Source organism: Camarhynchus parvulus, chromosome 5, assembly GCF_901933205.1.
Source record: "Camarhynchus parvulus chromosome 5, STF_HiC, whole genome shotgun sequence".
In the NCBI taxonomy this organism is placed as follows: domain Eukaryota; kingdom Metazoa; phylum Chordata; class Aves; order Passeriformes; family Thraupidae; genus Camarhynchus; species Camarhynchus parvulus.
In genome coordinates this window covers 25,427,582-25,444,562 of record NC_044575.1, presented here as the reverse complement: position 1 = coordinate 25,444,562, position 16,981 = coordinate 25,427,582, and the positions used below count along the sequence as shown (strand labels likewise).

General features: G+C 37.8%; 1 protein-coding gene across 1 annotated transcript in view; it reads left to right on the top strand.

The window, feature by feature from the left end:
• LOC115904543 (cytosolic phospholipase A2 epsilon-like) overlaps nucleotides 1-15,033 on the top strand; it is a 32,466-nt gene extending 17,433 nt beyond the window's left edge. Inside the window, exons 7-21 of the mRNA XM_030950033.1 lie at nucleotides 507-549; nucleotides 1,002-1,065; nucleotides 2,329-2,471; nucleotides 2,625-2,714; nucleotides 3,442-3,479; nucleotides 5,110-5,245; nucleotides 7,120-7,256; nucleotides 8,427-8,649; nucleotides 9,574-9,688; nucleotides 10,520-10,657; nucleotides 10,932-11,039; nucleotides 11,829-12,020; nucleotides 12,472-12,641; nucleotides 13,694-13,880; nucleotides 14,825-15,033. Of these exons, the coding sequence (XP_030805893.1) occupies nucleotides 507-549; nucleotides 1,002-1,065; nucleotides 2,329-2,471; nucleotides 2,625-2,714; nucleotides 3,442-3,479; nucleotides 5,110-5,245; nucleotides 7,120-7,256; nucleotides 8,427-8,649; nucleotides 9,574-9,688; nucleotides 10,520-10,657; nucleotides 10,932-11,039; nucleotides 11,829-12,020; nucleotides 12,472-12,641; nucleotides 13,694-13,880; nucleotides 14,825-15,033 (1,993 nt within the window). The remainder of the gene's footprint in view (nucleotides 1-506; nucleotides 550-1,001; nucleotides 1,066-2,328; nucleotides 2,472-2,624; nucleotides 2,715-3,441; nucleotides 3,480-5,109; nucleotides 5,246-7,119; nucleotides 7,257-8,426; nucleotides 8,650-9,573; nucleotides 9,689-10,519; nucleotides 10,658-10,931; nucleotides 11,040-11,828; nucleotides 12,021-12,471; nucleotides 12,642-13,693; nucleotides 13,881-14,824) is intronic.
• The last annotated feature ends 1,948 nt before the right edge of the window (nucleotides 15,034-16,981 follow it).

Sequence of the window (16,981 nt, the reverse complement as noted above, 5' to 3'; positions counted from 1 at the left end):
TTCAGCACTGCCCCTAGATGTGGAAACACATCTATACATATAGTGATCTATTACAATCTCATGTGTGATTTGCAGATCATATCATAAAGGTAAGTACAATTTTTCCTACCATTAGGGAAATTTTTTTATATATTGTGGAAATCTAAGCAGTTGTATTAGACAAAAACCTAGGTAAAACTGTAATGCTCAAAAGAATCAAGATGGATTTCACAGCTGCAGCTGTCCTCAAAATCAATATGTCTCAGACCAGTATTTATTGTATGGTTTACTGAAGCAAATGTGTAAGACCACAGCAGTATAAATCCAGCTTCATATTCTGAGTGGATGGAAAAAACTGCAACTCAGCTCATCATCTAATCCTAAGCTTTAAAGTATTTTTGAATGAGAATGTTAAAGTCAGAAATGTCAAAGGTCATGTAAGAACTAATGTGTTAACCATAAACTTAAATATTTGTCTGAGTTTTCCCACCCGTGACATTATCTTACTTTTTTTTTTTTCTTTTCAGTCTGGACTACCCAGATGGCATTATTACGAATGGAGTGCTAGTGGTAAAGTACATATTTATTGTGATCTTTCTTGTGTCTGAATAACAAATGTTCATGTTTCTAACTCTGGAAACTTTGAGCTGTGTCCCAAACCCAGTCCTGCTGCCTACTTTCTTCTATAAATGATAGGCTCAGAACTATCAGGAGCTAATGAAGAAAGTGTTACAATGCTCATAAAAATAGTTCCATATGTTAATACACTCATTATTTTGAATAGGGCTTATCTTTGCTTAATTGTCTCTCCAAGTTCAAGCAGTTCATGAGTCGTTTCTCTTTATTTCAGTTTTGGACAGAAATACCATATCATTATTGCCCTCGTGTTATCTGAAGACATAGTAATAGATAATAATTGTCTTGCTCATTGATCAACCAGAGGGGTTGGTTGGGAATAGTATGAATCACTTGCAATGACATTTACTCTTCTCTCAATCATCATTCATCCTCTCTTGCTGCAGGCACGTGAGGTTTCCTGTTTGGAGATTAGAGTGGATACAGGGAAGCTGAAGCAGCAATCCACAAGTGAGGTTATTGCTTCATTAGCCTATTGCTCTTCTGTTGTGATTCAGCCATTATAACAGATGTTGAAAAAAAATAATAATCCGTTGTGCACACTGCTCTATCTGTGTCATATAATACTTAGTTTTGCCATGCCCCACCTTGCAGAAAGATTGTATCTGTCAAAATTCAAGTTCATCAAGTGCTTAGTTATGAGGAAAATTTTAAACTGATGCAATAGAGCCACATATACTAGACTGAAAAACTTGGAAAAATGAGGTTAGTTCTTTTTGTTTATTGTTTGTTCAAAACAATTTTTTCGAAGTGGGATCTTTAAAAATTATCTTATAACTAATATGTAGAAATCTTATCTCTTTGGTGCCTTAACAAAAAAAAAAATAAACCTAAGTTTAAATGCAAAGTTGTATCAAAGGGGTCTTCACAAATTGCAGGGAAGCCCTCTGCTACCACAGAGTCACCAAAACAGTACTTTGTCTATAAAATATAGCTCTAACAAATACAGCAGGATTCTTCTACTAGTTTTTAAGTTGATTTAAAGGAACAGTAGCTTGTGTAATGCTGTTCCTGGGGGGAAATCTCAAAACCTCATGACTGTTCTGAGTTAATTTGTGAATGGAAAATTGACTTCTATGAAGAAAATGGTAGCAATGACTGAGTTGCATTATAGGAAGTTTCAGACTGAGATGTAACATGGGAAGGAAAGGTTACTGACCTAAAATTATATGTCTCTTGGCCCTGGTCTTGCAGGAGAACAGCATATGACCTCTCTGTAAACATAAAGGCTTTTCTGTACAAAAAACACAGCCTGCCACTTGTTTCAGCTTTGTGATGTGGGGGCACATGCCAAGTAGTCTGATTGAGCTGTGGGTTTATAGATTTATTTGTGAGCCTTAATATTATAAAATGTATACTATAAACCAGAACAGACTGACATCAAATAAATGGCTTTTATGCAACATGAATAATCCAAAATGCCTCTGACACTCCTCTAAATCCAAATCTTGGTTTAATTTATTCATGGAAAGCATCTAACAAATAGAAAGCTATAGTATTTTTAAAATCTGTGAATTCTGTACATTCATTATTTGTGTAGATTCACCAAGATATTTTTGATCAGTTTTCAGTCTGTTTTTGCCACCTGAAGTCTACTTAGTCATTGTGGTGTAAGAAAAATTCAACAAAAAGTGAAGGCTGGGTTTTTAAATTAGTTATGTGTGTTTGCTTGTAATAGTTAAAATTCTGTTTGTTCCTTGCCTCTCTGTTTAGACCCAGAGCTTACATTTACAGTGAAAGGATCACATGAAGGAAGCCAGAAGATTTTGCTGGACTCTGGCCCCAGCCTTCATATAATCATATTTCACTGCATCATAAATGACCAGACAAGACTGGATATCATATTACCAGAAGAGGTAAGTTCTTCTGTTTGTTATTATTACTCAAATGAAATTAGAACAAGAAATTAATAGAACTAGTAAACTGAATTAGGCTTCTGAGTGGAGAAGTTCTAGAGATGATAAACCTTTTATGTGTTCATACCAAATTGCTTTTTTACATTTTTTCAGCTGGCTGATGGAAATGAAACAGAGAAACCTGGGGTCCTTTCTTTTCCCCTGAATTCACTCCCTTTACAGAAGGAAATAACACTAGAAGAGGTGAGTGCTGTGAACCTTTTGAAATACGTAGTTTAAAATATCCTTAATATTGTCCTGCTGGAAATAAAATTGCCAAGTAAACAAAATCACTGTATAAAATTCTACAGCTATTCATTAGAAATGTTAAAAAAATTTAAGGTTGCTATATTCAACTTTGAGGAAGAACATGTTAACAATAATTTTAATGATACAACAGTCATTGCAAACCTGCATCTTACTGTTAGAATTAAGTGGTTTCAAGGAACAAGAAATGACTGTAAAATGCACATTCATTCAAAGCCACATTGGTTTTTTTTTTTATATTGGGGTGATACAAGCTAAGAACTGAAAAAAGACCCATCCAGATTATGAGTTTAATTCAGATTTTAGTTTGTATTAATATTGATATTGGGGGTGCTTTTGTGTGTGTGTGTTGTTTTTGTTTTTTTTTTAATTTGATAAGGTAACTTTTCTCATTCTTGTTGCCCCTTCTAAATGTGCAAACTGGGAAGTGGTGTAAACATGCAAGCTTGTGGCACACTACCTGCCCCAAACACACACAGGCTTATTAGAGAAAATTTGATTCCAGGGCAGGGAATGAGGCTTTGTATTGTATCAAAATAATGTCCTTAGCCATGTGATTTATTATTTGAGAACCACCTCTCTTGGTCTGAGCATTGCCCAAGCTTGAAGGAAAGGAATGTTTTAAAATTTGGTAGTGATTACCTTTACCTTTCTCATTTTCCAGGATAATTCATTTCACTTGTGCTTGACAGCAAGAAAATGGTAAGATAGCCTCTTTTATTCCTGGCCCCCAGGAGTGCTGTAAACTAGTTCTGTAGGCTTTTTCTGTGATAGGTGCAGAGATGAGCATGTAGTGCGTGAGCGCCGAGTGCTGCGCTCACGTGGTGCCCGAGGTAAGTGCAAGTCTGCTGCACTTAAAGCACTGTGCAGGTCAGCAGGAGTCTGTGAGCCTTCATTTCGAGTGAATTAGTTGGCTTTATGCCGGTTGTTCTCACACATGAATAAAACTCTACCATTCACTTATTATTTTATTCCCCATTTATGCCAATTGTCAGATCAGCACATGGAGTGAAATAACCTCTACCAGCCTTTAACTTTGCCAAATCACCAAAAGAAACATAGGGTAGCCTGGCTTCTGCCCCTTCTGCTTCACTGGGCAGAATGGGAGCTGAGACCTGACCAGCTGCACCTCTCCCAACCCACTTGCAGGGACAGAATTGCACCAGTGATAGGTAAAATTTAAGACAGTGACATTTTATGGTAGAGCTGAGAACTTCCTGTGGTTCACAGCACCCCCACTATGGGATGAGATACAGAAGGAAAGCGAGGTGGATTTTCACAGCATGAGAAAATTTTGTGTAAATGGAGAACTACCTGTACAATCTCAGCCCATAACAAATATCTGACCTGTACATTTAACAGACACACATATAGAAAGAGAGCAAGAAAAATGTTAATCTACTGCTCAAAGAGTTGGGGTTTTTGTAAGGTACATAATTTGACCTTATTCTGTTTTCAAAATTACACTGTGTGATAAATCAAATTTGCTGGAGAAGAAAGGTTCGTAGCATTAATCCTTGAAGCATTCATATTTGTGAAATATTGGTGAAAATTATTTTCAGGACAGAGTTTGCAACCACCAGAGGGTGATGTGATCCAGAAGATTTGGTCAATATTTAGTGTTATTCTCAGTAATAAGTGTATTTATGTTGCTGTAGGCACATAACATTAGCTGCAATTTGATTGGATTTGCACCTTTTTTTTCTGAATTTTCTTTTGCCTGTGCTTCATATTTCTCAAGGGACAAAATTTCATGTGTCTGCACATGTGAAAAAAAAGTGATGGATATTCTTGTATTATTGCAGGATGAAGCTTGTGAATACTTATCTAGGAATATGTTCAGGTCACAGGTGAAAGGCTGGAATTCCCAAGAGACTGAGCAGGGGGTAATGCTTGCCCTGCAGCTCAAGCTTCATCACATAACTCCCTAGAACCCTCACTTTAAATGCTGTTAGTGGATTGTCAAAACCTGAGAACAAGTGATAATGTCATCACTTGGATTTTCCAGGGTGTCATACTGATAAACAGGAATGGGTGCAGAAAGAATACTTCTGAAATTACTCCTTTTGGTGATCCTTCCTTGACTTGTGTGTCTTGTCTTTTTGTCCATGTTCACAAGAGATCTAAAGTACCTTGGAAACTCCTCTTCATCCACACTGCTATTTCTTGCTGGCAGTAGAAATGGGGTGTTTTTGTTTTTCTTCTTTCCTTTATCAATATGTAGACTTGGAAATAACTTGTTTTACAGATTATTTTTTTTATTACCTGCCCTACAGATCTTGAATCAGCTATAAATGATGTGTGCATTGATTTGTGCCATTGTCTGTTCCAGCTCAGGAGACCTGGATGTGCGCTTGGGGTTTAGCCTGTGCAGGGAGGAGCAGAACTTCCTGCGGCAAAGGAAGAAATATGTTGCTGCTGCTCTGAAAAAGATTCTTAATTTGGAAGAGGACCTGAAAGAGCATGAGGCAAGCCAATACAATCCCTGGTAGCAACTGCTCTCGGGGGATCAAGGCCTGGCTTACACATTCAAACAACAAATAAAATCCCAGTTTAATTAGTTCTGCTCGTGTGGGCCAGGCATGGTCACCTAGGGCAAGGCATAAGCAAGAGGAGTGGCCTGTTAATGTAGCAGAGTAAGGGAGGCAGGATAATGTCTTTATGGAGCAAAAAACTTCTCAGCAGCTCCTCAAATAGCCCATTCCTGTTTATTCTGGGTATTGCTCATGGGTCTCGGGCAAAAAATTTATAGCGGGCCGACATGGAACAGCTGGGCAATGCTGCTTGCAAAATAGAGGGCCTTAACACAGAGACAAGGTGGTGGCCATGGCATGTGTGTAAAGGGTGTTGAGGAAGAAAGAAAAATTTTCACAGACATCTGAATGAAAATTCTTGGAGTGGTTTCTGCAGCAAAATAGCTGTACTGTTGGGAAAAATGAGGGATAGAATAAAGCTATCAATCTGGCAAAGAAGAGTGGATCTTGGAGTATCACTGAGTTGTGGATGAAATAGCTGTTAGTAAGTTTAGCTGTATCACTCTAGACCCTGTTCCTGCCCTGTAATTAAGTCATCAGCTTTGCAACTGCTGATGCCTAACTGGGTTGCTGACAATCAGAAAAGTACATACATACCAACAGCAAGAACACTCTTTAGCTGACAGTTAAAAAAAAAAAGAGTGCTATGGAAAATATGATTCTAAAATATTAATTTGGATTTCAGAACAGAGAATAATACAGGAAACAAAGTTTTCAACAAAGCTGTAAAGAACATTTTCAACCATTTTTACAAGCTGTCTGAGAGTTTCCTCACACATAGAAAACTGTTTTCTGAAAGGCCTAATTACTGTGGCTCTCCTATTCATGTGTTTGACTTCAGAAATATGGGAAAATATCCCCTCTACTTTATTAGCTGACTTATATTTGAACTGAAAAAAAATCATTAGTGTTTTAACTTATAAAAAATAGGTTAGAAAATGTAAACCCCAGAATATAATTTCTGGAGTTTATTCTGATTTTAGCTAAGATTATGAGATTTTCCTCATTATTTTATAAAATTCCCTATATTTAAAAAGAGTTTAGGGTATGAAGAACATCTGTTTTCTCACTTTTCTGAGCTTTTGTTTTTTTTCATAGAGGAGGAGAATTATTTCCTTCAGGCTCTATTCATTGACTTTGGAACACAGATTCCTTTATCAAACTAGAAGCTAATACTTGAAAGGTATAAATAGACATTTTCCATGGGGTGTGTAAGCTTCCACACTCTGGTTACTAACGGAAGCAGAGGGTGTACTAGATTAGGAAAAGATAAGGAGAAGAATAGTCTGTTTCTTCAATTACACTTGGCTCATGGAGGGGGAAACCCTATCAATGACTGTGCTTCAGGACATAAAGTAATTGATGGCCTGGGGCCAGGAAGACTTTAGCTATTGTGTGGTCTGGCTGATTACAGGGTGCTGTACATTCCTGTGTGACACTGGTCATTGTTAGAGACAGAATCATGGATCCCTAACCTGCACCAGTGTGGTAAATCCTGTATTTTTTTCTGTGACAGCTACTAATAATATACTTTGAGAAAAATTCCAGGATGGTGAGGTTGATTTCCAGCTGTATGTTAAGTAAACACCTTCCCAGCCCATCAGAGAGGGTAAGACATAAGCCTTCCTTCTTGCAGCAGTCAAGTGGTGGCAAACAAGCCTTCTGCAGCAATCACATCCTTTCCATCCCAAGTAGCATCCCTGCTTGTATCAATGCCTGTGACCTGTTAATCTGATTTCTGCAGTAAGGGCTGTTTGTGTCTAATTTATGAACAGCTTTTGCTCCTTCTGCCTTGCTTTGTTGACCAGGTGCCAGTGGTGGCCATCACGACAACCGGGGGAGGTACGAGGTCGCTCACAGCGATGTATGGCAGCCTGCTGGGCCTCCAGAAACTCAACCTCTTGGACTGCATTTCCTACATCGGGGGTTTATCGGGTACCACATGGTGAGAGGGACCCAAACAAGATTTATGTGTTCTCTGCTCAATACTGTTGACTCTGTACAATACTGTTAGCTTATATGGCACTTAGCAAGGCAAAAGCATTTCTATTCTGCCCACAATCTACTCTCTGTCCACCTGGAGCAAGGACACAAAACATGCTGAGTAAGAGACCAATCATCACATTCATCAACTGCTTTTGTCAGCTTGCTGACTCAGTCTATGCCTAATATCTTCATCTAAATGCTCTATTCCCTTTTCATATTGTATCAGTTATACCTTAGACTAAATACAATGAATTTGTCTTTAGACTGGAAATTGAAGAAAGATGGGAAGAAGAATTTATGCCTGCCATTTGCTGGTTATTCTCACTTCCATTTTGGATTTACAGTTCATCTCCCTCTGGTAAAAGATGTATTTGGGGCTAGAGGAATTAATATTGTCACAAAAGGCCAACAAATGATATCAAGTTACTGACCTTGGAGAGACTGCAGATACAGTGGCTTGTTGTGGAGTGCTCTCTTCTCCCAGTGGGCATAGAGCAGATGATGTCATACTTAAAATAACTGAAATATTTAATCAAGTAGGTTCTAGGTACCCCCACTCCTCTACACCTGTTTGGAAGTGGAGAATTTTTTTTTCACTGAGTTGTGGGTCACTTTATGTAAGTCCAAACTTCAATGGTAGGTTTTTCTTTTAACTTCTCTGTATGTACATGGAGATCTGAATGTACCTCTCTGTGTTATGATTTCAAGGGGACAAGTAAGAATGGTCATACAAGGACATGCCCAAAACTGCCTAGTTTTCTTGCTGGCAGAAACCATTATCAGATATATGGGAACAAATGCAGGAGCAGAGAATAGTAGTAGTGACTGCTCCCTAGAATACTCCCTAGCTTTCAAGAAATAGATTTGATTCATACTTGTGGAACCTTTGAGTTTGATAGCCTTGAGTCTTGGTTTATTTTCTCCCTTGAATTTCAAGGTAATTTTTGAGCCCATTTTATCACATCCAAACCAGGAAAGCTTGGAGGTTTTGTTTGCTCCTGAAATGAGAGTATTTTAAGTGTAAACCCCATAAGAATTAAGAAACAGGCAAATAGGTTGCACATCTGTTTTCTGAAAGCAAACCATAGCATTATGCCTCTTTCATTGTTTTCTACTAACATTTCTTCAGGACCATGGCAAACTTATATGAAGATGCTAATTGGTCACAAAAATATCTGGAGGATGCAATCAAGGAAGCTCGCAAGCAAGTAACCAAATCCAAGATCTGCTGTTTTTCTTTGGATTGTCTGAAGTACTATTACAATGACCTGATGGAGAGGACTAAAGAAGGACATAACACTTCTTTCATAGACCTTTGGGGTCTTGTCATTGAATCCATGCTACACGATAAGGTATTGCTCTTTCTTCCACGTAACTGCTGAGCTTCTATAGCTACTGTGGAGAAGAAAATAAATCCTGCATGCCATTCATTAATACTGATGCAAATAATTAGTTTAGCAGTTGATTAAATATGATATATTCAGATCCATTATTAAAACACTGCTCTAGATTTAAAGAGAGGTTGACCTTGAACTGAAGGAGCCATGTCATACTAGTTAAAGGTGTTCTTTCTCCTTAAAGAGAGAAGTATCCTGAGAAAAAATATTTTGAATGGTAAATAAATAATTTTGAATATAAAATATTCTGACTAGAAGAGGCACTTAAAAATCTGAAATAATTTGCTTCTCTGGCATAAATGAAGATGTGCATTTATAAAGTGACCTGCATATGGAAGTGCTTCACATAGTGAAAAAGACCATTTTCTAAATATGATACCAAGTTTTACACTATGTTTAAATTAACAAAATTTCTTATCCTAAACAGTTTCCTTCTGTTTTAAGTTTGTACAATGAAGTTTTAAATTGTCATGTGCAATAGAATGTATTCTTGAATATGCATATATTTGCAAAATATCTTAAAATATGATCAATTCTTTGCTAAGACCCAGCCAAGGAAAGAACTTTACCTTTCACTTAGCTGCATGATTTTTCCTGGAACTGGTTTGTTTGGTTTTTTTTTTTTCCCCTGGCTGAATCTATAATCAAATTCTCTGCATGTATCAAAATCTGAGAACGCATATAGGGTGTAGCTGCTTCTTATGGGATGCTTGCCAAGTTTGGAATATCCCATGGCAGGTATTTCAGAACAATCCAGTTACCTGGGAATGGAAAGGAAAACCTGGATAAGGCTGGATGGGTCTGATAATTCACATTATATTATTTGAAACGCAAGTTGTTTTTCACCTCATTCCATTTACCCTTTTTAATCAAAACTAGAAAGATGAGCACAGACTCTCAGACCAGCGTCAGGCAGTGGATAATGGCCAGAACCCACTGCCCATCTATGTGGCCATCAACCTCAAGTCCAACTATAGTGCCCAGGCATTCAGAGGTAATGGTTATAATTTAGATTTCTTTACAAATTTATAATTTAAATGGTCTAAACTAAGATGATGTAGATATAAACAGCTTTATCAATGCAACTGTCTTTTCATTCTAATTGCAAATAAAACCCCAAATAAGTAATTAAATTTTCAAATAATGGTGACCAAAACAAAAAAAAATTAAAAAAAATCCCAAATGTGTTTTGTGTTTAGAATTTGAGTTCTTTATTTTGCTAAATGTGGAAACATAGTTATACCACAGAAGCTGTCAAAGTCACGATTTATCCTGTCACAAAAGCCTTGGAATTAAACAAATTCTTGTATGGTTCCCTGTGGTCTTATTTTGAACAATTAAAGAAAAAAATTTAACTTTTGGGTCCAATTTCAGGAAAATTACTATTTCCTCTACTATTAATTTTCACAGTATTTGTTTAACATGAGCAGCTAAGTACATGACACCAAGTGAATGCTAAGCTCTTTGTCACTAGAGCCCTAAAGGAAACAAGTTATGCATGAGCAACACATACTTTTGGGTAAGATTAAGTCTATTGGGGTAAGGTTAAGTCTATTAAGGGAATTCCTGTGGTTTCAGTCAGACCAGGGCTTTTTTTGCTGGAGGTTGCTGTATCACAGCCTGGAACTGCCCTGCCACAGTGTGGAAGGACTTCATGGCATCAGTACTGCCAGCAATACAGATACCGCCATGGCTGGTGAATGGCATGCTGTGAACTAGCCAGCGTCTTTCTCATTGGGTTTGCTTCCTGGAACTCTTCTGTTTAGTATCATCTAACATGTTGTCTAACATGTTGCTTTTCATGGTCTGACTGCTGTTGCCGTAGAGTGGCTGGAGTTCACTCCTTATGAAGTTGGTCTGCTGAAGTACGGAGCATCTATTCGCGCAGAACACTTTGGAAGTCAATTCTTTATGGGAAGGATGGTGAAGAAGCTCTCAGAGACTCGGATCTGTTATATGCAAGGTGACTGTTGCCTTGGGGAAAGGTGGCCTACTGGAGAGACAGCTGGTATGGGTGAGCACATGGTCTGTGGTGGACACCACTGGGAAGACACCAGCAGACAGGTTGAGCAGGTGTGAGTTTGCACTAGCAAGGATGTACTCATGAAGTATGCCCACAAAGGCATCTGTACAGACAGAAAGGAAGTATCCAATGGGAAGAACTGAAGGTATGTATCAATTAAGATTCTTCCGAGGCCACTCCATCAATCAGCTTCTATTCCTCTTTCATATTATAGGCATGTGGAGTAGTATATTTTCCATAGATGTGATGTATGTCTGGAATTTGGCTGCTGATTCAGAAGATTTCTGGTGCAGATGGACCAGAGACAGAGTAAAAGATATAGGTGAGATTTTAAGTTTTTTTTCACCACTGGTGTTTTGTGAACATGTCTAATGCATAAAGAAGTGGTGTCAAAGTCAGAGAGTAAAAGATGAGGAAAGAAAAGCAGAGATGCCAACTAAGATTTTTTTTCTGCCTGATGTAAAACTAAATTGAGCTTCTTTGGAAAAGCTGTATTAAAGCTGTACCTTTTCCTGGACAGACACAAAACCAGTCTCTATCAGACATATAGAAGTCATGTTGTATCAAAAACACATCTTGAGATTGTTAAACTAGGATATGGTCCTCCTTGGCCAGTAACAACATGGGTAGAGAAAATGACTCTTGCAGAGAGCTGATTTCTCCACTGAACTACCCATGGGGAAAGCTTTATCTTGCTGTGAATTGCACAGGGAACCTGTAGTGACTGGTCTCCTAACTTGATGCTGAGGCTGGCTGACACTCACATGCATTCTGAAGGTGTCCTATTGACAGGTCTCCTGTATATTTTGGGACTGTTCTCTCCCCTCCACCATATGCTACAGTAGAGGTGGGCATCATTTGAGGAAGCTTAGAGTGGAAGGTGATCCTTACTGCCTGGCAGCCTGCTGCCTGCAGGTAGCTGGTCATTTAATTCACTGTTGAATGCTGAATTTTATTTGGTGGCATAGATCTTAAGGGCTTATAACTATGTTTGATTAACTTTGGAGTGGGGGATGATGATACCTGTCATAATTAGTCACTCCATTTTTCAAAATATTGGTCAGTTCAGAAAATTATCCTAAACTTAAAATGTTGTCTTTCCATCTTGCAGCAGAAGAACCCTTTCTGTCTGTGAATCCCTATGAAGTAGACACGTGTCTATTCACTCCCTCGAGTGTCTTCTCCTCCACTCTGCGAGATGTCTTAACAGGACGTCCAACCATTGCACAGTATCCCAATTTTATCAGAGGCTTCCAGCTGCATAACAAGTACCTGGAGAGTGAAGGATTTTCTACCTGGAAAGGCACAGTAAACCAGCATGCTTTTCAGTAATATTCTAAGAAGGTTTAGGTTTCAGAATTCACTTAGGATTTCCAACAAAGAGCTGAGACTGACTTCTGAAATGCCACTTCTCCATTTAAAAATGGAAAACATGAAAGCCAGATTTGAACAACATTTCAGTTTTGGTGCGGGGTGTTGAAGAGTGAAATTGTATCTGGCTGACTGGGGATCATGTTCCTGTGGATAAAGTGAGCTCAGCCTAAGGCAGCAGGAGAGATCACCCCTCTAGGGCTAAAGCAACATGAGGTGCTCAGGAAGGGGGAAGGAAAAAACAGTAGCATGTCACTTACCCCTGTAAATAAATACAGCTAGAGTGAGGACAAAATTCTTAATTCTTTATTCTTTACCTTCCTTCAGAGGAGAAATCCATTCTTGTGATTTATTGGTAGTAATGAGAAATAATTACGTTTCAGACACAGTGATAGACTCCTTTCCAAATAAACTGATGGAAACAGCAGACAGTGAGCTCTCCCTGGTTGATACTGGCTTTTTCATTAATACCAGCTACCCACCACTTTTGAGATCGAAGAGGGAGGTTGATGTCATCCTCCATTTGAATTACAGCGGAGGGTCCCAAACACTGGTAAGAAAAGCCATGGTTCTGAAATCTTTTTCCTTCATGGTCTTTTGATCTCTACCAATTGTCAGTACTGGAATGTGAATTAGATTATTATTATTATTATTATTATTATTATTATTATTATTATTATTATTATTATTATTATTATTATTATTATTATTATTTAGATCATTAGGCAATTGATTTCTCAGTAACTAAAAAGGATATTAGAAGATGATGATGGATATAGGCATTTCAAAATCATCAAGGTCTTCACTGCAGTGGATCCAATAGTTTTTGAAAACTGATGGATTATATTCTGGATTATATTATAAACTGATAGAGTACTCTGAAACTCTGCTACTGATTTTTTTTATCCTTGTACAGAACAAATTACAAAGGCAATTGAAATCCCTGAAAAAACTTTAACTGACTAAATGAGAAAACCTGTCTTGGCCTTTATATCTGATATCAATCCTCTGGAAACATAGGGCTAATGCCAGATTGATTCATAATTTAAAATAGTATGTTAGTGTTGCATATATAATAATAATAATGCAAAAATAAACATAGGTTTATAGTAAATATAGCTGTTAACATTTTTTATGAGGTCACAAGGTATGTTGGTAAGTGGGTTTATTAATAGGGAGTCATTATCAAGGAACATAAATTATGCAGAGGACAGACTGGGAAAGTGGTAAATAATGAAGAAGTCAAGACAATGATGCAGAGAAATCTGGACTGATGTGTTCCTTCTCCATTATTTTAGTTTCTTTGCCTTCCCCTTCTGAACTTTCAATGGAATCCTAAAATCAGACCTGTGGGTTTTGGATTAATTTTCAAGTTCAGAGAAAGTGACTGTTTTCTTATTTTGCCTAAAGCAATGTGGAAAATAAGACAAGCTGCAATGTCTCTTGTGGTTATGATTGTTTCCATCTGAAATTTAATATCTTGACAGAGGGAGATTCAAACCTTGGGATATTCCTGTTAGCTGCTGCAGTTTAGAATATCCAGGTTTCTGTATCGGTTTTGATTGTTTGTGTTAATTTCATATATATCTTTTTTCTGTCATCCAGCCTCTGGATCAGATTGCAAAGTACTTCTCGGAGCAAGAAATTCCATTTCCCAAAATTGAGATAAGTGAAGAAGACAGGGAAAACTTGAAGGAGTGCTATGTGTTTGAAGAGGCTGACAGTCCACAGGCTCCAACAGTGCTTTTCTTTCCCCTAGTAAATGACACTTTCAAGAAATATAAAGCTCCTGGTGAGTCATCTGTGACAGCAATTTTAATAAAAAGTTGTTTTCCTAGTGAATTCTTTCAATTTCATATCTAATGTATCTGTCACTATCATCTCTGACCTTTCCAATGCCAGCATGGGTCTCATCACTGAAAAAAATAACTACTCTGTCTCAGGACATCTGAACTGTATGAACACCAGAATCCTTCTTAAAGCACTTGAGATTCTTAAAGGACAGGCACTTATTTCACAAGAACTACTAGAGGTAGTATGAAAGCAAAAATTCTGATACTTCTACACCTTGAGGGGTAGGTTCTCAACACAAGATGTTTTACTCTACAGACATGGACTTGTCATGCACTGCTGCTTGCAAACAAAGATAAGGAAAAACCTTCTGCTAGTTTTGGTGTGAAACCCATTCATTCAAGTTTTTTTCACATATTTAAAAGTAATCTCCCAGACTGAGATTTGAGTGGGCAGAGATCTTTGGTGTTAATTGAATTATGAGTGCATTATTCAATTGTTAATTGAATTATGCACTCATAATTCAATTAATTTAAGTAATTGAATTATGAGTGCAATTATTTCCCCTGAACTTTCAGTGAGGTGGCTATTATTTTGTCCAGTATAAGAGTATCTGGTTTCCTTTTTGCTTGTGCTTTTCTAGTTGGGTGAAAAAGACCATGTTGTCCCAGCTGTGGTCTAGCATTGCTGCTGCTAATGTTCTTCTAACTTCAAGCTGTTTGAGTGATGTAAATGTTAAATGATATAAAATCATATTTGGACAGAGGCTTGATCCAGATTCTGAAAAACACACTGCTACTAGCACAGTACTTTTACTTGCCTCTGGCAAATTATATCTTTCCTTCCAAATCTCCCTTTTCTACCTGTAATTATGTAAATATTGATAGGAGGCACATACTGCAATAAAACCTTATTGGTGCATCTCCCTGTGGTTTGTCCCCTTAGGCGTGGAAAGGAGTGCTGAAGAGATGGCTGAAGGCAAAGTTGATGTCTCCAGCATCCTCTCCCCGTTTACAACAAGAGAGGTGTGTTTCAGTGAAGAAAATTTTGACAAACTGGTGAAACTGACAGATTACAACGTCCTGAACAATGAGAAGTTGATTATTCAGGCCTTGCGCTTGGCAGTGGCACGGAGGAAGCAGAGGAATTTTTAGCCACCACACATGATCTTCAGTCTTTCATGTGGTATTTCTTGGGTTGGCTGTGTTTTGGTGAGGTCAAGATGTTTGATTCTTATCAGTGATACTTGCAGTGGAAATCACATAATCCTAAGGACATTCTGGACTCCACCCTATTTACATGGCTCTTCAGACAAACAGATTGGAATTTACCAGTGGTTAAAACAAACTTCAAAGCAGTAAATTTGTTTTTAGTTTTTTTACCAAGTTACTTTACTAATTGTTACATATATTCAATATAAATTATTATAATGTTGTGGAAGATAATAATGAATTATGTGGCATATTAAAATTTGTATCAAAAGAGTATTTATGTGGTGTGTTTTCTGTGTGGCAGGACAACAATCCCTTGAATTGGAATTTTTTTGTAAATAACTAATTCATTGGGCTGGTCTTGCTTATTTAATTATTGAAAGTTGTCATCTCTGATTTGATTGTCTGTCCACTATGAGATTTTTATTTAACTGTTTTCACAAGTCTTTGAAAATAAATTTCTGAAGTTAGTATCAGTGTTGTTAAAATTTATACACTTTTCACCATCAATAAAGAATTACCCCTGAATTAGATCATCTTTGTTTCAGGAGATCAAACATGTCCTCTCTGAGCTGCTGTTCCCAGAACCATTTAGATTTAGCCTAAGCAGTAGACGTGTTGCCCAACTTTCCTTCACTTTTCTCTTGGAGTTTCTGTTGGCTGTCCTGTCTCACTCATCTTTACCTGCCTTCACTGTTCCTGAAGGATGACCTTGTGATTTCTCTCAGTGTTCCATAAGATGGGAAGTGGCTGCTAGCTCTTTGTGCAGAATAGGGCAATGCAAGAGACCCCTTTAGGATCTTTTCCAGACATAGCTTTCACATCTGTTCAACATTTACAGGAAAATGGTCTTTGCAGGGATTGTTCTGAGATACTGGTTTCTCATTATCAAAAATCCTAGAGGTCTTCTAGGGGACAGTAGTTGCCAAGACTCCTCTCACAACTCTCAAACAGGCAGATCACAAGTTCAGTCTTTCACAACATCAGCCTTACACTGTGGAGCTGTGATTCATGAAGAGATTAGTCATAGGAGCTCAGAAAATGTTTTGGATTAGCTTCCTTTTGTTAATAAAAGATTTCCACCGTTGTGAGGAAATTCAGACAGCAGCGCAGAGTTAGTGTTGAGATCGGTATAGTCTTGACTATCATCAGAAACAACAATTTATTTCGTATAGAATGAAGTTCTAGGTAATGAATGGTAGAAAAGGATTATTTGATTTATTCCTAAAAGAATAACCAGCTGATGGGCCATCTAAGAGCCATTTGGGTGGAGGGGAAGAATGAGAGGGCAATGTTTTTCACTTATGAGCATGTTCATTGTGTTCATATACTTGAAAGTCTTGAAAGAGTGCAGTGTAACCCTGATTTCAGGTACAATATTGTATGTTTCAATCTACATTATTGTCCCTCCAAGTGTGAGGCAGCTGTAATTGTGGTTCTGCTTCAGTACACTAGAATAGTTAGTTCATGGGATGCATCTGGGTTCTTTCTAGAGATATCTTTCGGTTTAATGTCATGGTTTCCTAGACCTTTTTGCTGGAAATGAAACAAAGTAGGATGCAGGATGTTTCAGTCTGTTTTACAGGGGAAACTTGCTCAACAACAGGATGGAAAAAAGCCAGGTAAGTGCAGTATGCGGCCTGAAACGGATTAATGCTGCTTTTCTTTGTGTCCTGCTGGCTGACACGAAACCTGCCTTTCCCTCTCTGGGAGTTCCTATTACTCTCAAGCTCCTCAGTTTCCCCAGTGTTTCAATATTGACTTTTTGAAGCAGAGTACCAATAGTGATTGTTATATATATACATATAAATAATTGTTAATTTCAAGATATTCAGGATGACTGATAAAAACATGCAGGCTTGTAACTGAGCTTTTGCCACCTCTCCAGGAA